The 27,422-nt window shown below is 36.0% G+C and overlaps 1 protein-coding gene across 2 annotated transcripts in view; it reads left to right on the top strand.

Moving 5' to 3' along the window:
- Positions 1-27,422, top strand: part of FANCM (FA complementation group M) — a 98,358-nt gene that overhangs the window by 18,274 nt on the left and 52,662 nt on the right. For both annotated transcript variants that reach the window (XM_072629264.1, XM_072629265.1), the window contains exons 7-13: positions 218-346; positions 1,193-1,279; positions 3,570-3,748; positions 6,245-6,451; positions 8,111-8,321; positions 15,640-15,797; positions 24,085-24,240. In XM_072629264.1, coding sequence (XP_072485365.1) covers positions 218-346; positions 1,193-1,279; positions 3,570-3,748; positions 6,245-6,451; positions 8,111-8,321; positions 15,640-15,797; positions 24,085-24,240 — 1,127 coding nt within the window. The remainder of the gene's footprint in view (positions 1-217; positions 347-1,192; positions 1,280-3,569; positions 3,749-6,244; positions 6,452-8,110; positions 8,322-15,639; positions 15,798-24,084; positions 24,241-27,422) is intronic.

Genomic DNA, 27,422 nt, shown 5'->3' with positions numbered 1-27,422 from the left:
TTAACCTTGCAGTGTCTCATGCAACTCTCAAAGACTATCAGGTACATAACAATTGTACGTCTGCATTGGTAGAGGATGTTTCCTTATGGGGACTCCTTATACCAATGAAATCACAGATCTGGATCAATCGGCAATTTATAGTTGTTTTAAGATTAATTAGAAGTCATTAAGTAAGTTTCTAATTTTCATGGAAAAATATTTTTCCTTATTTTTGAAGGTATGACTCGAACCAAAAATGAACTTAGCAGGAATGAACAATTCATGAAACTCTTTGAGCACCTAGGCAGCATGTTTTCAGATAGGAATACAACTTCAGGAATGGTTGATGGGAATCCCAACCAAAGAGGTTTGTAGACTCTGTTTTTAATATTTTCAATTATTTTTCCTTTGTCATAAAATAACATTTACAATTTCTTGCATGCCTATTACTCTTTCGTTGTTTACAAAACTTTTTTTTTGGATTATGCTGTTTGACTCTCATAATTGACTGTAATTACGTAGGACAGGAGTTAACTCCATTTTGCAGATGACAAACGAGTAAAGTGAGGAGAAATTAAGTGACTTGCTCAGAATTATATAGTTAATAAATGATGAAACCAGTTTCAAAATTAGGTCTTCTAACTTCATTTAACATGTTTTTCACATCATACTAAGTTTTTAATCAGTGTTTTACTATTAATCTTATTTATTTATTTATTTACATATTTTTATCCTGTGATAGACTTGTTAAATACTTACAGTTTTCCTGTGTATGTTAGTAATTTCTAAAACAAAGCTGGTTTTTAAAGCTCAGGTAGCTCATATTTAGGATAAGTAAAAATTGTTTGTGTTTGCTTTTTCTCTTTATTTTGTGTGCCTTTTATGTTGCATATCTTTCACTAGAGTTTGATAATTTCAGTGAATCGTTAGCATTGGAAGGCATCTTTAAGGTCTTCTGGCCCAACTTTTTCCTGAAGCATTTTGGTTTCTCAAAATTTGTGAGAGTGTTAAAACAAAACTTAAGCTTCTGTTTTTAACTTTTGTTTCTAAAAGCATGCAACTTGACACATCTATGTCGGAATTGTGTTTAAAATTAAATAACTGCAAGTCTCAACACATTAGTTCTGAAGCAGATCAAAGCCTTAAGAACTGAAAGGCATATATGTTGTGATTTTTGGCATAACAAATATTCTTTTTAAAAAAAAATTTTCAGGCCACAATGATAAGAAATTTATCTATAGCCATCCGAAGTTAAAAAAATTAGAAGAAATTGTAGTTGAACACTTCAGAACCTGGAAAGGTATGTTATATTCATTGTCAAAAATAATGCCTCCTTGTATTTGTGTAGTACCTTACTATTTCCACATTTGTATATTTAAAATCTTATTTGATTCCCACAAAGTAAATAGGGCAGTATTCAATCTAATTTAATAAATATTTAATTTTTTGAGTATTTTATTTCCCCAGTAACATGTAAAAACAATTTTTAACATTCACTTTTAAAAGTTTTTGAGTTCCAAATTCTCTCCCTCCTTCCTGTTCTCTCTTCCACTTGCACTTGAACCTCATTCTCTGAACTGGTTAAAAGAAAGAATACACATGCACAATTGGGTATAGAAATGCATCTTATCCAACAGGGATAAAAAGTGAAAGGTATTAAGGGAATTGGAATAGGGATGGATAAGAGGAAGGGCAAATTAAGGGAGGCAGTGTGTTCATCCTTCGTTGCCAAAGAAGACCATGCCATCAGAGAAATGATGACGTGACTTACACTTAACTTTGTTTTGAGTGAGGGAGGGCTGTGCAGGTCACCAGCCTCACTTCTCCTCCAGAGCCATCTGGATCCAGTGACCAGATATTCCGCAGGATGACTGGAGATAACCCAGGATGAGGCAATTGGGGTTTAGTGACTTGCCCAAGGTCATACAACTAGTGAGTGTCAGGTGTCTGAGGTGAGATTTGAACTCAGGTCCTCCGGATTCCAGACCTTTTTTTTTTTTTCAGACTCTGAAAGAGAAAGAAAGGGGGGAAAGAGAAGGAAAAGTATGTGATAATAAAATGGAGAAAAATACAGTTGTAACTCTGAATGGGATGAATTCACCATAAAAAAGAAGAGGAGAGTAGAATTGATTAGAAACCAGAATCCACCAATGACAAGAAACAGACTTGAAAGACATTGATACACACAAAGTTAAAACAAGAGGCTGAAGCAGAATCTGTTATGCTTTAGGGGAAGTTTAAAAAAAAAAAAAAAGGCAAGTGTAGCTATCATGATCTCAGAAAAAGCAGCAGTACAAATAGACTGATTAAAAGAGATCAATAGAGAAATTACATTTTACTAAAAGCGTCCTAGACAATATCAGTGCTAAACGTATGCACCAAGAAGCATAATGTCTAAACTCTTAAAGAAAAAGTTGAAGGAATTACAGAAGGAAATAGACAAATAAAATTTTAAGTGTCAGACCTCAATTTATCACTCTCAGACTGAGTTAAAAATCTAAACAAAAAATAAACAAGAAGCTAAGGGACTAAATAGAATTGCTAACTGATCTCAAACTATATTTCAAAGCTGTAATTTTCAAAATAATTTGGTCCTGGATAAGAAATATATTGATCAGTGGAATAGATTTAGTATGCATTTAGTAGCACAGTAACCTATTTTTTTATAAAGCCGAAGATCTCAGTTATTGAGATAAAAACTGTATTTGACAAAAACTAGAAACAGTCTGACAGAAACTAGTTATAGACCAACATCTCATATAATATGCAGAGGTCCCCTCTAAGATCTTTTCTAGTTTCTAGACCCTATAACAAAGACATAGCCTCTTTCAGTGGAAGTGCTGAGATGAAATGGTCATAAAGGTCTAAAGAGAAAAAGTAAAAAGTTAACTTAAAAGTTAGAAGAGAAATGAATATCATCGCCAGAAGAAAGGGGATGGTCACTGTTGATCTAGATACTGCAATCTAGATCAGTGAGTGTTAGAAATGAAAAAAGACCATTGGAATTAGTAGTTGGGATGCTACTTTTGAGAATGCAGTTTCAATGTAGTGGGAGATGGAGGCTATAGTGAAAGGCAATGAGTGAATAAGTGGTAAGTAAACCTTGGTTTTAAACACATTTTTTTTTTAAGATGTTTGTTGAAAGGGAGGAGATAGTGTGTGTGAGATAAGGGAAAGTAGCTTTTTTGAAATTTTTGGATTGGGAAGGTCTGGGCATTTTCATCTGGTAAGGAAGCAGAGAAGAGATTGTATGGTCTAGTTTTTTTAGCTAGTAAGAAAATAAAGGGAAACCTTTCGGCCAGAGAAGTTGACATATGGTGAAGAAGCTGCATCTCCATTGATACTTCAGGAAGACAGAAAGCTTAACAACGAAGGTTTAGGCAATCTCAATTGTTTTCCCCCAAGGCAATTGGGGTTAAATAACTTGTCCAGGGTCACACTGCTAGTGTGTCGAGTGTCTGAGGCTGGATTTGAACTTAGGTTCTCCTGACTTCAGGCCTGATGCTCTTTCAACTCTGCCACCTAGCTATATTTAGTTGCATGTGTTTTTTTTAATGTATCTAACTTTAAAATATATTTCTGTTAAATAGATCAAAATACATCTGAAAAAAAATGTGATACCAGGGTTATGATTTTTTCATCATTTCGAGACAGTGTTCAAGAAATTGCAGAAATGCTCCAATACCAGCCAAGTGTTAGAGTTATGACTTTTGTCGGCCATGCTTCAGGGAAAAGCACAAAAGGTTTAACGCAGAAGGAACAACTTGAGGTAATCAGGAGTTTCTGATATGGTAGAAATAGAAATATTTTGAAATGTCTTTTCATTTATGCCCTTTTTAGACTCATTAGCAAATTTCAAATTAATAATTCCTTTTTAAATCTTAGAGGAATTTTCTTTAATGTTAGACATATAAATAAAGCTAGAGCTGTATTCTAGTTAACTGTAGAACTGTATAATTCAGCAGTGACTGAGAAATGTATAGAAATGTTGTTTTGAAATGTTTTGAAAAACGTCTTTAAAAATCATTTTATTATTTCTCCAAAGTGAAATTTTGCAAAAATACAGTTTTAAGAAGTGGAAGGAAAACATTTTAAAAGTTTTTATTTAATTAAAGTAACTTATATCTAAAAAGTATGCTAAGAAGCAATTATGATAAAAATGAAATTCCTCTGGGCAATTGCTAAGCAGTCTTGTACTCTGAAATTAGAAGTTGTTAATATACTCTCCCCTCCTCTAGAGAAGAGTGAGAATATTGCAGCTCGGATCTAGGTAGAAACTGACCTGTACCAAAATGCTGACATATCAGAATAGTTCCCAAATTTGACAAGCCTACTTGTTTCTTAGAGAAATGCTGTATAATTTATGTCTCTTTTCCATGCAATATGTAATTCATAATGAATGAAACCTAAAGTCACTATTTTTTGCAGTTTACATAGATGTCTTCATTCCTCTCCCCACCTTTCTGATCTACCAGCCACACTAAGGAGGTAGAGCAAGACCATGTGTATTGTGTAGGTTCCAGTCTGAACGTAGACTTGGATCTAGCCTTGTACCAGCACCCTCTGCTGACTGTGGAAAGGGGTAGAGGGATGCTGGAAATAGAAGCACTACCAACTTCTTATCCCTTCCCCACCTGTGCTAGGTTTCCTTCTACTAGCTTTCCAAGTGAAGAAACAGACCCAGAACCAGCCCAACTCTATAACACTCTTTGGAGATTGTGAGCTCTCCCATTATTGCCCCTATGGTTTTTCCTACTTCTTTGCCTATGTCCATAATAAGTAATCAGTGAACATTTAGAGCATTCATGTGTTCTTGTCCCTGTCCCCCTCTATCCATCTCCCATTCTCATCCCTTCCACTATAACTTCTTTAATTCCTCTTCTGTAGTGAATAAACTCTTCTTATTCCTAGATCTTTCTCTCATACTCTTTCTATCTATTGTCCCTCACTGACACCCAACTCCTCTAATAACACTGCACGCCTGGCTATCCTCTCCAGAACTGGCAGTTCTTTGCTCAGCCGATCACCTGTACTGGTCATTGAGGAAGAGTCAGGATACTCTTTGTTCCCCATTGTCACTTCCAGATTTGTCCTTTGCTTCCTTTCCTCTGTTGAAATCCATACAATTACACTTTTCTACCCAGTCAAAATTATGGTAGTTGCAGAATACTGAGACACCAGGTGACTTTCCCTCCTTTCGCAAGGAATTCAGCATGTGGCCCACCATCTTCCTCTCTTTTGCTCTAGTGCTCTAATATTGATGTTGATGCTCTCTCACACTCTTACAAAGCCCCCAGACTCCTCAAGTCCTATCCTTCCCTATTCCTTTATTCCACATCAGCCACATCAAGGATGATAATATGCTAGATCTTGCTGTTAACACACAAGCATTCTACTTTTCTAATTAGATACTGACAGTCTACTGTCCAGCTGTGACCTCCCATGAGTCCACCTCTCCTGAAGTTTATTTCTCCTGTGCTTGTTCTTCACCCTCATCAAGACTTCCAGTCCTTCCACCTCTTAGTGTTTTCTCCAGCAATTATCGCTGCTCTGAGATATACTAAGAATGGAAGTCCAAATTACCCTGATTGTTAAATATAGTATAGGAATTTTATTTTCAGAATGAAGATATATTTTCAGTAATCCACTCATACTTTGTTTCTCAAGTCAAAATGAATTGGTTGCCTTTGTTCTTTGGGACATCCCCACCCTTAAATCTGAGCAGTGCCTGAGAAAGTTTTAAAAGACCTGGAGCCTTGTCTGGAGTAGACATAAAATTAGCTTGTAATTCTCCCTTCACCAAGGTGAATCAAAAAGAGAATGTCCTTCTTAGTTATTTCTTCCCTTCTTCCTGACCTGTGTTTGCCTTTTATTACTTCTCTTATTTTGTGTTCATTTTGGCCTGATTGTACTAACATAAAATTTTTTGGGGTGGAAGGAGGCACAGGGAGTGATTTTTTTTTCTCTCCTAGGAACTTTCTCTAGGAATGTCAATGGATATAAAGATAAAAAAAGATCTACTTCAATAAACATAAAGTGCCTCCTGTAGCCAGCTGCTGCAATAGATACTAATGATAGAAAAATGATGCAGTTCTTGCCTTAAGAAGCTTTCATTCTATAGGAGAGAGCGCCATGACATGTATACCAAGAAGTATATTGTGGGGTTGAATGTGTTAGGGACAAGGGAGAGATCCAGATAAAGTACTGTAAGAATTCTGCTGTTGTTTTATCATTTTGATTTTTGTTTTAATGATCTTTATTTTAGGTGGTAAAGCGATTTCGTGATGGTGGTTATAACACATTGGTCTCTACATGTGTTGGTGAAGAAGGTTTAGATATAGGAGAAGTTGATCTAATAATCTGTTTTGATGCTCAGAAGAGTCCAGTTCGTCTTGTACAACGAATGGGTAGAACTGGTCGCAAACGTCAAGGCAGGATAGTTGTTATTCTTACAGAAGGAAGAGAAGAATGTGTATGTATTTCCATAGAGGTATAATTTAATGGTTAAAGTTTAAAAGTTATATGTAGTAGGCAGAAAGTTTAAGAAATCTGGGAAGTGCAATGATTAATTTTTCCCATTGTATATTTCTAACAATTTACTTTTGCTTTTCAAGAAGTTTTAAGTCAACTTAAAAGTTGACTTTTGTTCAGAATTTTAAAGTTAGTCACTCCTTTTCTCTGCTTAGAATCTCTAATTTTTCTTTTGGGTAATGGGATCAAGTTTGTTCTTTGTGAATAATAATTTATGTGGTCTTTGTAATACCTTTTGTAAAACTTTTATTTCCTTCATAACTATTTATAAAGTTCTAGCACATTTTAGTGTTAGCTCAAATTTAATCATAGGGTGCTCTGAGTAGCCAAAATAAATCATGTATCCTGAAGTAGCAGGAAAGTATTAGATAAGGAGTTGGAATACCTGGGTTCTATTCTTGACTGTGTGACTAACTAGTCTGTAATTCTGTTACTTTCTCCATTTGTAAAATAGGGATAATAGATCTGGGTTGGTCAGAGATAGATAGGATCATACTTCGAAAAATGTAACCCAGTAAATAAATATGAAGTATTGTTATTATTTTTGTTATTGCTGTTAGTTCTATTAGCTCAGTAGTGGAGATATTGCTAAAGTTCTTTTAATCAGTATTTGGTATTTTTGATTATGGAAAAGAGATTGCCTGTTTATTCTTCTGAAAGGAATCTTAATGCTCTCTCCAACAGAACAAATAATTGTAGTGATTTATGAATTGTTATAAATCCTAGATTAAGAACTTCAAGGGGGCCTTAGCCACTATCTGTTACAGCACTCCTCCACCCTCCATCCCACTTCCCCTTGTTAAACAGATGAGACAGCTCAGACCCAGCAAAGGGAAGTGATTTGCTGAAAGTCTTATAGCAAGTGACGGATCTGAGATGACAGCCCGGGTCCTTTGACTCTGGATCTAGCACTCTTTCTGTTATACTACTTTGCTTCATTAACTAAATCATCTTCAAAAGAGATGTAGTACTCTTTCTAGATTGCTCTTAGGTAGTTGTAGCTGTACTATAATTCATATTATTTGTCTTGAAATGTAACCATATAGAATAAAAATTTGATACCATAGTGTGTCAGGCAGGTGTTCATCAATCTTCCAACATGCATGCTACAAAGGAATCCACTGTGCTGTTAAATCTTTCATAATGAAAATTTAACCAACTGGAACCCCCAGTTGCTCAGATTCTTTTATTTCTGCACAAAATCTGCAGCATTGTACATCAGTCATTTGTTATTAAGAATGAGGCTATCACAAAAATCTTATCAATTAAAGATAGATTAAATTATACATAGTACAGTTGATATACAGAGATGGAGAAATGTATTCCTATATTAAATATTTTTGATGGTTATTGAAAAGGGGTCACATGGGATAATGACCTTTGTATGTCACAATGAGTTATATAAATGTCATCTATCACCATTATTTTCTGGTTGCCCTTTGGCTAATGAATAAATTTACTTGACCAGAGCATTTGTTAAGATTTTATTTTTTTGTATGTTTTATCTAGAATAAAGTGATACTAATAAGAACAACTTCTATTACTGCAAAATGGTAATTACAAAATAATTTATAAGATCAACTTTTTTTTTTTAAACCAGGCTTATAATCGAAGTCAGTCTTGCAAAAGAAGTATTTATAAAGCTATTTCTGGTAACAGGAAGACCTTTCATTTTTACCAAGGAAGTCCACGTATGATTCCTGATGGAATTAATCCAAAATTACACAAGATGTTTATTACTGAGGAAATTTATGAACGAGCAAAGCAATCTAAAATACAAAAAAAATCCTCTGTATTTTCTTTTGGGGATGGTAAGTTGTAATTTTTCAGTAATTAAATATATTGCATTTTTAACTATCTCTATTGTAATTAAAAGCCTAAGTCTTACTCATAAAACAACTATAGACTGAGAAAGTCATCACAGATTTTAAGATACAATAATATTTTCACTTTGAGGGATGTTATCCATTGCTAGAGACTGACCCTATAAAGATTCTAATAGAGACCTTAACCACAGCATAACAAAATAAAGTTATTTGTGGCATTGGTAGTCAGACATAAATACTGGTTTTAATATTGAGAAAAAAATGGGTACAGAAACATTACTGCTTTCAAGAAAGTGAAAGACCTACAGATACCAGCACTGTGTGATGGAAAAGCTTCTGTCTTCATGTCTCAACCTATACAGTTATCATTTTTCATCTCCTTAGTTTGTCCTGTGTGCTTTATAGACTCACAGACTTAGAACTGGTAGAGGCCACTAGGTCTAGTTTTCTCACTCTAGAGATGAGGAAATTCAGGCCGAAAAGGTTAAGTCATTAGTCTAAGATCGTACAAGTAAAGTGGCAAAGCTGGGATTCAGACCCAGACCTTCTGCCTTCAAACTTAATCCTCTCTCCAGTATACTATGCTGTCTTATTATTGGCTAGGTCAGACTATTGGGAGTGGACTGTTTCAAAAGTCTTTGAAGTATCCTGGAGTCATCTTAATTTTGTTTTCTTCTGTTTGTTTTAAAATTGTTTTGTTGGCCCTCTTTTCTTGTACTGCTGTTACTGTAATAACCCCACTTTCCTCCCAATAACTTCCCCACAGAAATAAAATAATAGTCCCCCTTTTTGATAACTAAATATATTCAAGCAAAAGAAAATCCACACACTGACCATGTCTGAAAATGTATCTCATGTTACACCTCGAGTCTGTTAAGGAGTTCTGGTTTTTCTTTATACTTAGTTTATGTTATTTTGATCAGATTTGTAAGTTTTTGAGTTTGTAAGTCTTTGAGAATTGTTTTACTTTACAGTGTTGTTAATTGTATAAATTGCAGTTCTGGTTCTGCTTACTTTACTGTCTCTTCATACAAATCTTCCTAGATTTCTCTGATCTTTCCCTTTTATCATTTCTTATGCCATAATAATAATATTCTCATAATAATATTCTTATCATAAGTTATTTAACCTATCCAACTTATGGATACCCATTTTGTTTGGACCAAAATGCTGCTATAAATGTTTTTGTGCATATGGATACTTTCCAAATTTTGTCTTTAATTTCTTTGGGGTATTTACCTAGAAGAAGGGGTATTTCTGTTCATTATCTGAAGGGTATGAATAGTTTTGTGACTTTTTGGGTATGGTTCCAAATTCCATTTCTGAATGGTTGTGAATCAGTTCATAGCTTTACCACTAGTTCTAGGGATGTGCCCATCTTTCAGTGATTATAATTTTCCTTTGAAAAGAAAACAAAACATTTTTGCAGTTTCTGAGGGGGGACCAGAGTTGTTTTTAGACTCTTGTTTTATTAGACATTTGAAGCAGTCTTTCATATGGTTGTTAATAGCTTGCCTTTTTCCCCCAAATCAACAAAAATTTATTCGTCATTTAACATTGGCAAAAAGTAAGATCATATAATATCATCTGATAAAGAAAATGTAAGATTATTTAACGAAGAATTTGTAGATTAAAATTAAACCCTAGACTTCTGTAATTTAACTATATACATTTAGGTTTGGTGCAATAAAGAAAAACCTAATTACAATTTAAGTTATATTCACTATAAAGAAAAGAGGAAAGAGTAAAATTTTTGTTAATAGCCCTTCTTAATTTTAAATTTCTTCTCAATTGAACCATACCAGATTTGGTTTAAGAAAAATTTAAGAAAAAAGACATAAAATTAGATGTGGTCTCTTGCATTACAACAAGTAGAGCTGATTTTGCGACTTCATGGAGAATAAACATACCATAGCCCTTCCATCCTGTGTAGTGTCTCTTCTTGAAGTGGATTACTGTCATTATTTTCCTGTTTAGTGTACTACTGGACAGATCTAGACTAGATCATGAAATTGTGTTTACTGGGCCTCCTACAAATTTTTACGTTGTCTAATCTCAACTGGGGCCTCACTGTAGCGAGGCAGTCCTTCTATTCCTCCTTAATTGATTCTTTTCCACTTAGGACAACTACTCTTCCAAACCTTGTCTCTCCTCTAATATTCCAAGGCAACACTCTCAGCTGAAGACTTTGCATTCATTTCTAAATGTTTGCAAACTATCTGTTTAATAAACACTTGTGGAATTTTATTGGGTCTTGATCTTGAGCTTATTGACTATATTTCAAAAAAATTATATTTTTCTCTTTTTGAATATTTTTAATATTTGTTCTTTTCTAGTCTTCTACACTTTTCCCATTCTCCATAATTTCTAAAAATTTACCAACAATAGCTTTAAGATGACCTCTGCAAGTTAAATCCTAGGAGGCACTGCATATGGTCTCGAACACTGGAATTCACTTAAACATGGTTTCTTGTTATCATATATTCTCATGTGTCTCATTTTTCTTTTTACATTGTTTGTCAATAAATAATTTGACATTTGTTTTTCTTATTATAGAAAATGGAAGTGGAATAATACCTGAGTGATTGCTTTTTTCCCTTCTGTTACATGTCTTCTCTAGGCAGTTAGTCACTCCCTTCATGATTAATAAGCACTTTTTAATTACTTTTGACATTTTATTGAGAACCTCATCTTGTTTTGGGTTTCTGTGACACTTATCAGTATATAGGTTCATGGTTAGGATTTTTGAAAATACATAATTGTTTATGTACCTTGCAATCATTTTGGGTCATGGACTGGCATCAGAATACCAAAGAACCTCAAGCCTGTCTGGAGAGGGGAAATCTAGCTAATTTTGAGTGTCTTTATGGTTAGCAAGTTTTGGCTTTGGGTTGTGAGGGGGACTAATATTCAGAATAGAGAGCAGCATGAAGTCTAGGAAATCCTACACTTGAGCAGGTAGATGAAGAATAGTTTCTAATGAGCTAGACTCAGTTCTGCCTTTTTGTAACTGTTAAAAATGATTTTAGATGGGAATAGTCAATGTTGCAGTGGGACAGGAGCGGTGCACATAAGCAAGTAGAGTAATACAACTGTTCCTTGGTTTGGCCATTTTGAAAACAATTTATATTATGCAGAGATAGTGACAGAAATGGTTGATGCCCTTTGACCCAGAGATCTCATAAGAAAAACTGTATATGGAGATTTCAGAGAAATGTGAAGATTTATATGAATGCATAAAGAATGGAGTAAGGAGAATCAAGAAATCAATATGCATATTGACTTCAAGAATGTAAAATGGAAAGAACCCCAAACCCCTGAAATGCTGTGTAGTTATAATAGCCACACTTGGCCCTGAAGAAGGGATTAAAAAATTGTACTTCCCTCTCTTCTCTAAAAGGTTGAGGGCTATGATCTTGGAACTGTGTGTAAACTGTCATCTGAGAGGTGATGGTGACTAATTTTGCTGAGCTGCTCTTTTATATTTCCCTTTAAAAAATAATTCTTGGATACAAAGGATTAGTTGCTGGGCAGGGGAAGAAAGGGATATTTGGAAATGAAGGTGATGTGAAAACAAAAGATTAAGAAAATTTTTTTAAAAGATGAAACAAAGAATAAATTATTTTAAAAAATTTTACTTATTTGCTTCTTTTGCCCTATCATTTTGATGTATATGAACTCCTAGACATTGAAATCTGACTTACCTAGTGTTGTAGTTCATTATCCATTCATTGCTTCCTGCCTTTGCTAAGCTCTGATACTAGAGATGCAGAATTTTTAAAAAATTTTTGTTGCTGTCTTGGTTTTTACATTACTTTCATTTTCAAAAGTATCCCTCCCCAGCCCCTGCCCTTGTTATAAAGAACAAAGACTAAAGAGGGAAAGAAAAAAGTAAAGAAAAACTAATAATCATGTCAGCTGAGTCTGACTGTATATGCATTATTCCACACCCATAGGGTGTCTCACACCCTCTACAAATAAGGGAGGAAGATACATGTTCTTGTTTCTTAGGGACCAAGCATGGCCATTATAATTTCAGATCATTAACTGCCCCCCCCAACCCCATTTCTACTGTTGTCATTGTGTATTTTTTTTTTTGTTTTGTTTGTTTCACTTTGTATCAGTTCCTATGACTATTTCCTTGCTTCTTCCAGTTATTTATGGTTGTTAAATACAACCAGAAAAAGTTTTATTACTTTTAGCATTATTCTATAACTAAGTCAAAGAGCACATCCACAAGTATTTATTTAGCACTTATGATGCTCCAGAGACTGTTACAAAGAAAGGCAAAGCAGGAAAATATACTTCCTGCACTTGAGGAGAGCACATTCTAATGTTAACCCCTATATTCTGGAGATAAATGGGGATTTGGAAACACATTAGCATTATGGAGAATTGGAAAAGACTTCTTAAGAAGCTATTTGAGCTAAGACTTGAAGAAAGCCAGAGAAGTCAGGAGGAGATGTGGAGAGAAAACATTCCAGGCATGGAGGAGACAGTCAGTGAAGATGTAGAAGGTTGGAGATGGAGTCTTTTCTTCCCTGAGGAGGATAAAGGAGGCCAGTGTCACTAGATCAAAGAATATGTAGTGGAAAGTAAAGTGTAAGAAGACCGGAGAGGCAGGAGAGGGTCAGATTATGAAGGACTTTAAGCTATGTCTAGGATGGAGAGACAGCTGTCCAAACTGGTACAGTGGCCATGCTCTTAGATGTATCCCTCTAACAAATGATGTAACATTTTTAGGGATTTTGAACAAGGAGAAGATATGTCCGTACAACTTGAAATTAACATTCCAGATTAGTAGTTACTTCTTGGATCTTTGCCCTCAAGGATTAATTTTTTTAAAAAAATTTTTGTTTTAATAAACCAAGATCTACCTTCTTACTCTCCACACCTCCCCACCCCTGCCTCTCATTGAGACCATAGGAAAAACAAAACCTGTTACCATTTATAATTAATCAAAACAGATTTCTACATTGACCATATCCTAAAAAATATTTGTCTCATTCTGCATTCTTAGTCCTTCTCTCTTTTAGGAGGTGAATAGCCTGTTTCATCATTGGTCCTCTGCACCTCTGGTTGGTCATTACGCTTATGAGAGTTTGGCACAATAATTTCTTGTCACATTTATATGCCATAATTTGCTAATCTGTTTCCTAATTTGTGAGTACCCCCTCAGATTCTCATTCTGTGCCATCCTCAAAAGAGCTATGAATATTTTTGTATGTTCTTAGAATTTGTTTTGCTTAGAAGTAATCCCTTCCTCAATCAATCCTATCTAATTTCTCCTCCCTCTTCTTCCCTGTCCCTCTTGTTTTGCTGTTGAGTGAAATATATTTCTGTATTCAGTGCTCTGTGTGCGTGTGTGCACATGTGTGTGTGTACATGCTTCTTTTGAAAACCATTTTGGGTAAGAGTGAGCTTGAGGTATCAGCTGCTTCCCCCTCACTCTTGCCTCCTTATTTTTATTGATGTCCACTTCTATGTATACTTTGGTTATGTGAGATAATTTCCTAATCTTCCTTTCTCTTCCCCCACCCCCTCAGTGCATTCCTTTTCCACTCTCTTTTCCATTCTTTTCTTAAGATCTTCAAGACATAACAGAATCACTCCTTCACTAGTTGGACCCCCTCCGTGTACCTTGATGATAACGTTCTGAGTGGACACACATGTCTGTATTTGAATTTAAGCACTTTATCCTTCTTTGGTCCTTTTATCATTCATTGTTCTTAGGAGTTTATTTTTTATGTTTCTCTTCACTCCTGTGTTGGTATTTCAGAGCTTCTCTACACCCTAGGTCTGTTTGTCAGGAATGCTGGATGTCCTCTTCATTAAAGGTTTACTATTACCCTTCATAGCATTATGTCCAGTTTTGCTGAGTAAGTTATTCTTGGCTGTGAGCCCATGTATCCTTTGCATTCTGGATTATCGTATTCCACTTTTCTGTTCTTTACTGCTAAATTGTGTATTGTCTTGATTGTGACTCCTTAGTACTTGAATTCTTTTTTTCTGGTTGCTGTATTTTTTCTTTGACTTGGAAGCAGTAGTTTTGCTTTGACCAGGATTTTATCTTTCATGTTCCTGAGAGTTTACTTTCTGTGGTTTATTTCAGGAGGTGACTGGTAGATTCTTTCTACTTCTACTTTACCCTCTGGTTCTAAGAAATCTGGGCAGTTTTTCTTCCCCTAAAGATTTTTTTGAAAATGATATCTAGGCTCTTTTTTTTTTTTTTATCATGGAGTTCAGATAGTCTAATGATTCTCAATTTCTTTTCTCCTTGATCTGTTTTCCAGGTCAATTGTTTCTGCTATGAGATAGATCCCTTACATTTTCTTCTATTTTTTCAGCCTTTATTCTTTTTGACTTTGTTTTAACATTTCTTGTTGTGACATGGAGTCAATTGGTTTTTATTTTTCCATTTGAATTTTCAGGGAGTTTGTTACTTGGACAAGACTTTGTAGCTCGTGTGCCAAACTCTTAATTCCCTTTTCAATTCCTTCTTTCATTGATATCATTTCTTTCTCAATTTTTACTTCAAGCACTCTTAATTTCATTTACAAAAATATCTTCATCTCTTTCAGGAATTCTGGTTGAGTTTATATCTAGGCTGTGTTTTTCTCTGAGGCAATGCTTGTGATGATAATAGCAATAATAACAGTGGTAATAGCGAACATTTATATAGTGCCTACTAGGTGCCATGCTCTGTGCTAAGCATTGTACAGTTATTATCTCATTTAATCCTCATAATAACTTTGGGAGGTAGGTCTTTTTATTATATCCATCTTACAGAGAGGGAAACTGAGGCAGAGGTCACACAGCTGGTACATGTCCGAGGCTGGATTTGAACTCAGGTCTTCCTGACACCAGGCCTGGTGCTCTATCTGCTGCACCACCTAAGTGCCCCATGATTGTTGATGTTTTAGAGTCATTCTCTTGTGCATTTGTGTTTTCAGATTCCCTGCCACTATGAGAGATTCTCTTTTTGTTTGGTGATTCATTCAGCCTGCTTCTCAACTTCAGAGCTGACATTACAGCTGGGTTCTGTGGCACTCTAATATTCCATTGCATTCTTCTGCTATGATTTATTTACCACATCCCTGGTCGTTGGCTGTCTGCTTTGTTTTTAATTCCTTATGACTAAAAAGGTTCTGGTATGAAGTTTTTGGTGTATATGGGACCACTTCCTTGGAATATCTGAGTTTCTTGATTTCTTTTTCAATACAGCATTGCACTTTTTTGTATTAACTTTATAATTTTTATTTGTCTGTAATTTTATGTTCTTATTATTTTTTTCAACTTGTAGGAATGAAACAACACAACTCAAAAGAACCATGGTCCTTAACAGAAGAAGAATTTAGGTTATGGAACAGACTATATAGACTAAGAGAAAGTGATGAAGTGAAAGAAATAATACTGCCCAAAGCTAAGTTTGAATCTTTACAAGATGAGGAAGATGTATCGGTAAGTAGAATTTTCACATGTAATCATGTACTTGGAAGATGCACTTAGGCAGGAGCTGTTGATTGAAGTTCCAGCTCTTCCATCATCCAAGTGAATATACTTTGTCAAGTTATTTAACCTTTGTCAACCTCAGTTTACTCCTGTAAAATGAAGAGTTTATATTAAAGAAATTTTAGGATTTTTTCCAGCTCTAAAATCTGGTGATTTTGTACTTTTTCATTGATTCTTTGAAAATTAATAGAAAATCATATGATTAATACCTAATTAAAACAAAAACAAAAAAATTACTTAATCATTAAGAGATTGCTAGGTGATACAGTGAATAGAGTACTGTACCTAAAATCAGAAAGACTTGAGTTCAAATCTGGTTTCTGACATATACTATGTGACCCTGGGCAAGTCACTTAACCTCTGTCTGCCTCAGTTTCCTCATCTGTAAAATAAGGATAACAGTATCACCTATCTCCTAGAACTTTTGTGAGGATCAAATGCGTTTGTAAAGTAAAAAAAAAGATAGTGTTTATAAAGGTTTGCTTTGCAAACCTTAAAGCTTAAGCTTAAAGCTTAAATGCTTGGTGCTATTATTGTAAGTTCAGAAGCATTAAAAGTCAGTTCAATTTGCATTTCATGCAGCGACCAAGTGCACATTCCTGTTTTCATTGGGATTTGGGAGAGTAAGTGAATGATGATTGCTGCCCAGTCTGACAGAGGCAGGATTCTGTGTCTTTAGGTTTGTTTGTTTTTGGTTAAATTTTGTTTCATTGTTTTCTTTTGTTATGAGGGAGGATTCTCAGGGGAAGGCATATTGGTAATTGACTGATGTGAAAAGAAGTCATCAATCAGACTATAAAACCTTTGCATTTTATATTGTGCCAGATTCTTTTTTGACTTTCATTGACAGTGTGTATGCATGTTGTGTTCTGTTGTGTTTGTTTAACATTATTTCCTATAAGCCAATAATTCTCAGCTTTTTAAAATATGAGGAACCTTTTAAACACCAATTTTCCTAACGCTCACATAATGATTTTTATACTTGTTAGAATTAATTGAGAAAATACATAATCCTGAAAAAGTGCAAGGAATTACTCATCCTTTTAGAATGAATTATTTTATTGTGTTTTGCTCATAAGGCAGTGTATTATAATGATTAGAGAGCTGGCCTCAGAATCAGATAAACCTTTGCCTGTATATGGCCTCTGGCATGCTGGCTGCGTGACTCACTCAATATCTGTGTGCCAGACATTTTCTCAAGCTGTAAGTGGCAGAGAAACAACCAATCGCTGGTCTTTTAAAAGAAAAATCTGCATACATTAAAAAAAATGTGCACATGTGAGAATATTATTTTTTGATCTATAGAAGATATTTTTGCTTATTTGATATGTTTTTTTTTTTTAAACAAAATGTCTCTCTTGAAATAACTGTTGCCTCTCAGTTTATCAGTTAAAGCCTTAACAAGAGCCCTGAAGATAGAGAAGAAAAAAATGAAATTAGAATTGAAATAGCTCTAGAGGGTAAATGGAAGGCAAATAAATAGCTTTTACAGCACAAGGTGAAAATAGAATGGAGCAATCAAAACTGCCTACATGAGACAATAAGAAATACTAGAAAAAAGTCAAAAGACTGAAAAACCAAAAGTAAATTGTAGATGTCTACTTACCAAAAATAGACCTGGAAAACAAGTAATTTAAAACAGATAATTTAAAAATCATTGGACTTTCTGAAAGTAAGATTCAAACGAAAAAACCTTGGTTAACATTTATCAAGAAATCATAAATACTTTCCAGACCACTCATCTCCACTGGACTCCAGCCTATCATTCTGGTTTCATTTATATTATTCACTCTGTGTGATACATCAAAATTGGCCACTTTGATGTTTTTCATACCATTTCCTACCTTTGTTCCTTTGCTCTGGCTGTCCCACATGTTTGGAATGCACTTCCGCTGTGAGTAGACTGAGTTGCCTGAATGGGGACCCAGCTAGTTTGGGTAACTCAGCTCGTCCTCTCTCTCTCTCTCTCTCTCTCCCTCTACCTCTCCCTTTTCCTTTTCCTTCTCTCCAAAGGAAGGTAAATTTTGATGGCCAGTTAACTTAGTGTTAAACCCTTCCTTCCTTCCTTCCTTCCTTCCTTCCTTCCTTCCTTCCTTCCTTCCTTCCTTCCTTCCTCCCTTCCTCCCTTCCTCCCTTCCTCCTTTCCTCCTTTCCTCCTTTCCTCCTTTCCTCCCTTCTTTGAAGCTCATAGATTGGACCATAATAGGTCCCTGCCCAAACTCCACTTAATGGCAAATGTCATTTTGTAATTTTCTCTTTTGGAACAGCAACCCTGAGGGTCTTCCCTTCCCTCTTGATTTTTTTTCTTTTTTTATAATTAAAGACTCACTTCTTAAAGAGACCTATTCACCGAATGGGTATCAATCTCATTCAGAGTGAGAACCTGAAAAGAACTTGGCCTAAAATGGCCAGGGTGTCCTATTGCATCCTGGGCCATCTCCAGTCATCCTGATGAATATCAGGCAGATGACTGGAGGAGAAATGAGGCTGGTGACCTTGCATAGCCCTCCCTTACTCAAATCCAAGTCAGCTGCAAGTCGTGTCATCATCCTGATGTCATGGTCCTCTTCCAGAATGAAGGACAAACACCACCACGACCACCATCACCACCACCACCAAATTGAGTACTTCTCTTCCTTTAAGATGCAGCATAAGGAGTAGCTGTGAGCTCTCCCACCCAGCGTGCACTTGCCTCCCCTGGCCTCCAAGTGTGGCACCACCTCCTCTCTCTCTTAAAGGTTTAAACATGCCATGGATGATGATATTGCTGCTCTCGTTGTTGACAATGGCTCTGGAATGTGCAAAGCTGGCTTTGCCCCTCGGACCATCTTCCCCTCCATTGTTGGGCACCCCAGACCTCAGGGTGTGATGGTGGGTATGGGCCAGAAAGACAGCTATGTGGGGGATGAGGCCCAGAGCAAGAGAGGTATTCTGACCCTGAAGTACCCCATCGAACATGGTATTTTCACCAACTGGGATGACATGGAGAAGATCTGGCATCATACTTTCTGAGCTTCGTGTGGCCCCGGAAGAGCACCCGTGCTGCTCACAGAAGCCCCCCTGAACCCCAAAGCCAACAGAGAAAAGATGACTCAGATTATGTTTGAGACCTTCAACTCCCCAGCCATGTATGTTGCCATCCAGGCTGTGCTGTCCCTGGATGCCTCTGGTCGTACCACTGGTTTGTGATGGGCTCCAGTGATGGCGTTACCCACACTGTGCCCATCTATGAAGGTTATGCCCCTCCCCATGTCATCCTCCATCTGGATCTGGCTGGCTGCGATCTGATGGACTACCTCATGAAGATCCTGACCGAGAGAGGGTACAGTTTCACTACCACACCTGAGAGGGAAATCATGCGTGACATCAAGGAGAAGCTGTGTTACGTCGCCCTAGACTTTGAGCAGGAGATGGCTACTGCTGCATCTAGCTCCTCTCTGGAAAAGAGGTATGAGCTCCCTGATGGTCAGGTTATCACCATTGGCAACAAGAGGTTCTGGTGCCCAGAAACTCTCTTCCAGCCATCTTTCTTAGGTATGGAATCCTGTGGAATCCATGAAACTACCTTCAACTCAATCATGAAGTGTGATGTTCACATCCGTAAGGATTTGTATGCCAATACTGTATTGTCTGGTGGTACCACCATGTACCTAGGCATTGCCGACAGGATGCTGAAGGAGATTACAGCCCTAGCTCCCAGCACAATAAAAATCAAGATCATTGCCCCACCTGAGCGCAAATACTCTGTTTGGATTGGAGGCTCCATCCTGGCATCTCTTTCTACCTTCAGCAGATGTGGATCAGCAAGCAGGAGTATGATGAATCTGGGCCCTCCATTGTCCACTGCAAATGCTTCTAAATGGACTGTGTGTTTTTTTGATTTTTTTTTTTTGTCAAAAGGGTGTGACATGATAATTGCCCAAAAAAAAAGAGATGAGATTGGCATGGCTTTGTTTTTTTGTTTTGTTTTGTTTTTTTGGTGCTTGACTCAGGATTTAAAAACTGGAATGGTGCAGGTGATGAGCAGTCTAAGTATGTTGGAGGCAAACATCCCCAGAGTTCTACAATGCGTCTTCAGAACTCTTGATTGTACATTTGTGGTTTTTTTTTTTAATAGTCATTCCAAATATTGTAAAATGCATTGTTACAGAGAAATTAGCTCTGTAAATGAGCTAAGTAACAAATCCAGATGGGGAAGGGGGAAGGGGGAAGGTACTAGTATTGCTTTCTGTAAATTAATGTAATCCTTTAAAAAAACTTTTTGTATCTTCCGCCTTAATACTTGTTCCTTTTTTTTTTTTTTCAAATTGTCAGCCATATTGAATGGCCCCCTAAATTCCCTCCCTGTCCCCAACATAGATGTGAATGAAGACTTCACAGTCTCCCTGTGAGTTTTATGAGATGGTGCCAGTACTTGGGGGAGGGGAGGAGCTTTACCTGTACACTGACTTCAGACTAGTTCAAATAAAAGTGTGCACGTTAAAGAAAATAAAAAAGATGCAGCATAAGTACTTTCTTCTGCATGCAGCTACTTCTGATATCCCAACTACTAGTGCCTTCCTTCCCAAATTATCTTATATAGTTACCTTATATATGTTTGTATTTATTTGCTTAGTAAGCAGTTCTTAAATACTTGTTGAATGATTGAAAGAGAAAGAATCTGACTGACATCAATAACGTACAACCACAATGGTTTACGCCTATACCTCAGCTCTTTTCTTTCTTCTCTAAGCCCAGATCCTGATCTCTGGTTTTTAAAGTTCCTTTTTCTCTTTTGAGTTCCTTTTATGACCCACCTTCTGAATATGAGGTTTGTTTTGTTGCTGACTGTTCCTTTACTAAATCTAAATCTGTCCTCCTTCAACTCTCCTTTCTTCCTGTTTTTTGTTTTTTTTTTAAATTTAATGGGTGTCTACAACAAACTGTGTGAATATATATATTTGTTTTCAACATTCCATTGTCTGGTTCAGAAAATAGTCATTATAATGTGATGACTGCCCTGCCCTCCCCCTTTTCCATATATTTATGTGTTTCTTTGTGTGTACCCTAGTTATGAGAAATGTTTCTTCCTTTTCTTCATTAGTGTATTCTTCTTTTCATTCTTTTCTCATCTTAAAACCAGCAAAATAGAATAAAACCATACTTAATCTCAGGCTATGTTACATAATCTCCTTTGTAACCTGGAAAGCTGAATCTAAAGGCACATTGCCTCTCTCTCCTCTTCCATGAGAGTGTTTAGCATATCATCATTGCTATCCCTTCCAATTGCTCAAGTGTGATTACTGTTCTAGGGTTCTCTTGACTTTTTTCTTTTGTTTCAGAGTTCTTACTCAGGTCTAGTCTTTTGTTTGGAATACTTGAAAATCCTCTTTATTAAAGGTCCGTTTTTAAAAATCCTGTTAGAGTGTTGAGGTCTAGGGTTGTTGGGAACCCTGAAATTCAAGGGCAGATGACACGGGTACTGCTTCAAATGAATTTAACTCAAGCTTTCTTTCAACCAGAGACAAAATACTGGTTGGGGTGGGCGAGATTCTGTGCTTTTGGCCAGACTCTTAAGGAATCTGAGCAATTTAGTGGGGGGTAAGATCAACCTTATATACAGTAGTCAAGGAGTGGGTCTAGATGGAATCAAGGAGTGGTGATATAGGCAGGTCAGGTGCAGACTATGAGGGCCACAGTGAAAGGGTAGTTAAAAGGACTGTACTGAAATGAGCCTCAGGTGAATGTCAGGGCCCTGTGTTCAGGGGAAGTTGTGGGGGGAGGGTTTCCAGGACCTATACCCCATCAGGAGTATTACTTAGTATTTTTAGGGTAAATTATTTTTGTTATAAACCTTTATCATGTACTGATATGGTTTGAGAGGTTCAGGGACCCCTCAAGGACTGAAGTACAGGAAAGGGTCATCTGGATTGAATTCATGGACTCAAGAGTTCATTAAGTCAAGTTGGCAAAGGTTTATTGTAATGTTGATATGGCGGGCAGAGCTCCTTAAGGAACTTGCAGCCCAACAGGAATGATGCTAAAACTTGTAGAGGAAAAGTTGTGGATTATGTGGCAAGTATGCTAATTAGATGGTAACATACAACCTTGGTCACAGGTGTCATTCACTGGTGGAAACTGGGGTTGGATGGGGGGGGGGGCAGCTGGCAGGTTTCCTAAGGGGTGTGTTTTTGGTCTGTTAAGTCTGTAACACGATAGCTTTGGGAGTTGACATCTATTGCTTGGCATCTGGATCCTATATGGTAACTGTGGGAATCAGACATGATAGTTCTAGGAAATTCTACAGAGGTTTAGCCTGTTCTTGTATGTGGGAGATATAGTTTGTCTCACTTGGGCCCACTCATGAGCTATTGCTGGACCTAGTGTCCTTGGGCTGGGGAGAAAAGTATCAAGAATAGTGTTTTGAGATCAGGGAGAAATGTGATCTTGGAAGTGGGTCCAACGAGCACCCCAGGATCCCATCAGTACTATTCAGAGTATCATGCCCAGTGATTTTCTTTCCTTTATATTAATTTTAGTAGAGCTTTATATGATTCTTTTTGGAATTCTGTGGTACTTGTATTCTTCTTGTCTGCTTTCCATATTTTTTCCACTTGGAATCTTTGTGATATTGTCTAAAATATCTTGGAAACTTTTCAGTTTGGGGTTTCTTTCAAGTAGTGAGGTAAGTGGACTGGGCAGTTTTTATGAATTCTTTGGTCTGCAGGGTTTTTGTCTGTTTATCATTTTCAGAGAGTTTAATGATTCTTAAAGTACTTTCCTTTAACTTGTTTTTCATGTCTGTTTTTGATAAATAGGTAACTAACATTTTCTTCTTTTTCAGTCTTTTGACTTTCTTATAATATTTTTTGGTTGTCTTAAGTCACTGAGTTTGTTTTCAGGGAGTCTGCTGCTTGGGTCAAATTTTCCACATTGTGTTCTAAGCTATTTATTTTCCTTCCAGTTTTTTCCTCTGGAGCTTTTGTTTCAGTTGTAGTTTGCTTTCTCTAGCTTCCCTGATGTATCCTCTCTTCCAACAGCAGTGTTTCTGGCCATATTTATGTGAAATTCTGGAGTATATAAAGAAGCTTACTTGTGGTTGGGTTTTTGTTTTTGTTTTTGTTTTGTTAAATTGTTGTTTCATTTGTGTGACCTTGGCAAGTCACTTAACCTCTCATTGCTTTAGGCAACCTGCAGTTAAGTTGGAGGAGTTTCAACCTACTATGTTAGAGAGAATTGCCTCAACCAGTTTACTCTTCCAGTGAAATTCTAGGTCCATTCTCTGCTCTATTGTAGGCTGTATAAAACATCAGTTCATGTCTGTCAGCTTTTCTGAGCCATGGTAATGTTCTAATTAGGTCTAACTTAGAATCTGAGTAAAAGGTACTATTCATTTGAATTAAAACTAACTCTTTTACTACTTTCTAACCTTTCCTGAGCTTTAAACCAAATCTTAACTTACAGTACCTTCTGATCCTCTTGGTCTCTGATTCTTTTTGGCTGCCTGGATTCAGAGATGGGCTGTGCTTGTTATTCTTTTCTTCTGCTGCTTTGATATCTTTACTTGGTGCAAGAATGCACTCCCTCTCTTACTATTTATTCCTTTTGTCATAAATGCCATGCCCCACAAGATGGTATTTCATGACGCTAGGATAAGAGTTACAGAACTATTAAAATAAGGTTGATGGTGACTGAAAGAACTTTTAGAAGAGAATAGAGCCAGTGTAGAGTGAATAGTACCTAAGTCCACTCTTCTAATTGTTAGCTAAAATTCGTTAAACTTGGCCTATGGTTCTCTTAGTGGGGAATTCTATTATGTTGTCCTCCATGACCCCCAAATATAAGTGAGGACCCTTGAATTCTTTACTCTGGTTCTGGACCAGAAATTACTGTTTACTTACAAACCCAAGGTCATTCTTAATCAATCAGGATGTCTTCTAATGTTTGGGGTTTTTTTGATATTCTTTCCAAATTCCTGCTTTTTCATTTAGCTAATGTGATAGCTTCTATCCATAAAGATGTAGATGGTACAAAGAGCAACTAAATATACAACTAAAGTTTTTGCCATTTTTCAGTAAATAGGATAGTTAAACTTGAAACCTGATTCCCTCTGCTTTTCCCCACCTTCAAAAGAAAAAGTTTATAAAGAGTTCATTGTAATCTAAATTCTTGTATAATTTTGCTTTGAGATTTTATTAATGGCCTAAAAAACCAAGAATTTAATCTGTAATTTTTATGTGTTTCATTCTTAACATAGAATTGTGAATCAAGACCTGGAAGTTATCAGCTGTCTTTGTCTGAGTGGAGAATTTGGCAAAATCGTCCTTTTCCTACCCATCAAGTTGACCATTCTGATCGCTGCTACAACTTCATAAGCATTATGAAAATGATAGATCAGATAAGAAATGAAGAGGTATGGGTTTAAATATAATTTTTTCTTCTTCCTCATAATTTAAGTCATGTTAAAATGGATATAATAATTTAAACTTCATTTTAAGCTGAAGTAGATAGTTAAGTTTATGGATTATAGAACTAGATTTTTGTTTTCTTTCTACCCTGTGACCTCTATACTAGATATATAGAGAAGGGTAGGTATGGGTAGAAGAAAAAAAAAAACATTTGAAAATGTGGGTACACACACACACACACACACACACACACACACACACACACACACATCACCATATGCAGCACAACACTATATTTGCTATTAACACTGATTTTAGTGGATTAAATTATAAAATTTGCAGGCCTAATTGAATTCTGGTGTAGTTTAGAATTCACTTAAATATATTAAAATACATCTTATAATATCAGTCTTCAGAATTTTTGCCTCCTTGTTCAGTATCTTGATTAATTTGTACTGTAGTTTTTGCTTTTTCTATATATTGTTTTTCATATCCTTTGCTATTCTATCTTACCTAAGATATGTTTTACTTTTCAAATTAATATATACTTTAAGCAAATATAGCATATACTTTTGATTTCCATATTCTTCCTCTATAGAACCTTAACTTTCTTTAGAATAAATTCTTCTTGTACGTTTAAAATAATTCATTTACAGAAAATTTATTTACATTTAATTTTTCCAGTATGTATTCGCTGTGTAAAGCAAACGTCACCTTTTCCTGCTTAGTCTTTTGATTTACATTTCTATGCATTAACTTTTTAAAATTAAATTTTATTTTTTAAATTAGCAAGAATTTATTTTTTCCCCATATTCTCTGCATATTGGAGGAAAAAAATAAAAATAAAACTATTGTAACAAATATCCACAGTCCAACAAAACACGTGTTCACATTGGCCGTGTTAAAATAACAGTGTAAAACTATTACTGCTTAATTAGTCTATCAGTTCTCTGTCAAGAGTTGAATATCATTCTTTGTCATCAGTCTTCTGGAGTCATGATTGGTTATAGACTAGAGTTTTTTTAATTAAGGCTTTCAAAGTCTTTTTTTTAAAACATTTTTATAATGTAAAAAGTGAATCTTCCCAGGTTTCTTTTGTATATGTTGTTCCTTTTCTTCTTTTTTTGATTTCTTTGGCTATAGGCCTAGTAGTGTTAATGGTCAAAGAGCATACACAGTTCAGTAGTTTGTTGGACATAGTTTCAACTTTTGATCCTAAGGTACACCTTTGTTCATTTTTTATTTTATTAACTTTTATTGTTTTTAATCTGGCTAGCTAGAGGCTTATTTTTTTATTAGTCTTTTCAAATTTTTTAAAATTTTAACTTAAATCTTCTTATCTTTATTTTCTTTTGCCTAGAATGTACCTTATAGGATATTTCTTTCAACTTCTTCATTTTACACACAAGGAAACTGACTCACTCACACAGCCACTATCCTAGTTCAGGCCCTGTCTCCTAGACTATTGGAGTTAACCTCCTAATTTATCTCCCTGTTTCACTCTATCCCCACTTAATCTATCCTCTACATAGCTGCTGAAGTGGTTTTTCTAAGTATAGGTCTGACCATGTCATATCCCTTCCGCTTTCCCTTCTGCTTATTTAACTCTAGTACACAGGTGGGGAACTTGCTGCCTTAAGGCTGCATATGGCCTTCTAGATCCTCAAGTTTTGCCCTTTGACCGAATTCAGACTTCACAGAACAAATCCCCTTAATAAAAGGATTTGTTCTGTAAAACTTGGACTCAGTTAAAAGGCTGCATCCATGGACCTAGAAGGCCACATGTGGCCTTGAGGCCTCAGGTTCCTCACCCCTGCTCTAGGGGCTCCTCATTATGTCTAGGATCAGATATAAAATTGTTGTTGGCATTAAAGCTTGTCACAAGCTCTTTCTTTCCTACCTTTCCAACCTTCTTACACTTTACTACCTTTCATGTACTGGATAGTCCAGCCCTACTAGTTTTTTGTTATTTCTTACTAACAGTGCTACGTTTCTTGTCTTCTTGCTTATACTTTAGCTGTCACCCATCCTTGAAAAGTTTTCATTTTTCTCTCTTGAAATATCCAGTTTCCTTCAAGACTCAGCCCAAGACTTCTACATGAAGACTTTCCTAGTCCATTGGCTACTGGTGCTTTCTCCTTGGAGCTTACCTTGCATGTGTTTTGTATTTACCTATATACTTGAAGACTTTCTTGCATGAGTTTTGCATATATCTATATCCATACATGTTTTCTACCCCTTTAAGAGTCTAAACTCCTTGAGAGCAACAACTCTTTTCAGTTTTTGTGTTTGTCTTCTCTGTGCCAAACAGTACCTAGTACATAATAGGTGCTTAATAAATACTTGATTGATTCTTCATTTCCATAAAGGAAAAGAGTTCTGAATCCTCTTTAGGGTGTAGAGGTATTCACCTTTCACCTCCTTAAGGAAAGAGACCACTTTGCATTGGTGCAACTTTAGCTATTACTTGGCAATGGCAAGAAAAAAATCCCACCAATGAAATATCTGACAATTGCTTTGTCAGCCTTACTTCCTGCAGTCTTCTTTTCTCATAACTATGTATTCAGGTGAACTACCTTCCCCTTCTTTCAATCATTGAGGAAGGCTATGTTTATTTATTGTGGTCTTCTCACTTTTTCCACTGTGATAAACTCAGGTTGTTCACTTGCCCTTGATTGAAAACTAAGCAGGTTCCTACCAAGGCACCATTGGAAACTGAAGCTGCCCACAGCTGTTGTTTGTGAGGAGTTCTGAAACAAAATCAAGTTACCCTCTTTCTCCCAATAATCTGATTTCCCTAGTCTTCTCTGTCTTTTTTTTTATGTTGCTGCTTCTGTTGCCTCTGTGTGTGTATGAATAGATAGACAGGAAGACACATCTATCTATATCTTTTATATTTTTGTGACTTCTGAAGTTTTAACATAATTTGGGGGAGAAAGTCTTTGTGACTTTTTCAGATCCTATTCTCTGCTTTAGTATTGGCTGAACAAATATTTTGATTTTAATTCATTAACCCAAGTAGATCCTTCCTAATAAAGATTTTGGTCAATAGCAGTTGTACTGCCCAGTCAAGTAGATATTCTTTATGAATGAATAAATTTGTATGACAGAAGTAAAGTTTCATTTTTTAATTACTAGTATTGCTATTTATCAGTGAGACATGGGATACAGCACTTTTCAAAGATTT

The sequence above is a fragment of the Notamacropus eugenii genome, chromosome 1, assembly GCF_028372415.1.
Source record: "Notamacropus eugenii isolate mMacEug1 chromosome 1, mMacEug1.pri_v2, whole genome shotgun sequence".
NCBI lineage: Eukaryota > Metazoa > Chordata > Mammalia > Diprotodontia > Macropodidae > Notamacropus > Notamacropus eugenii.
Note: the sequence above shows the minus strand (reverse complement) of the source record. Positions and strands in the feature narration are given on the sequence as shown.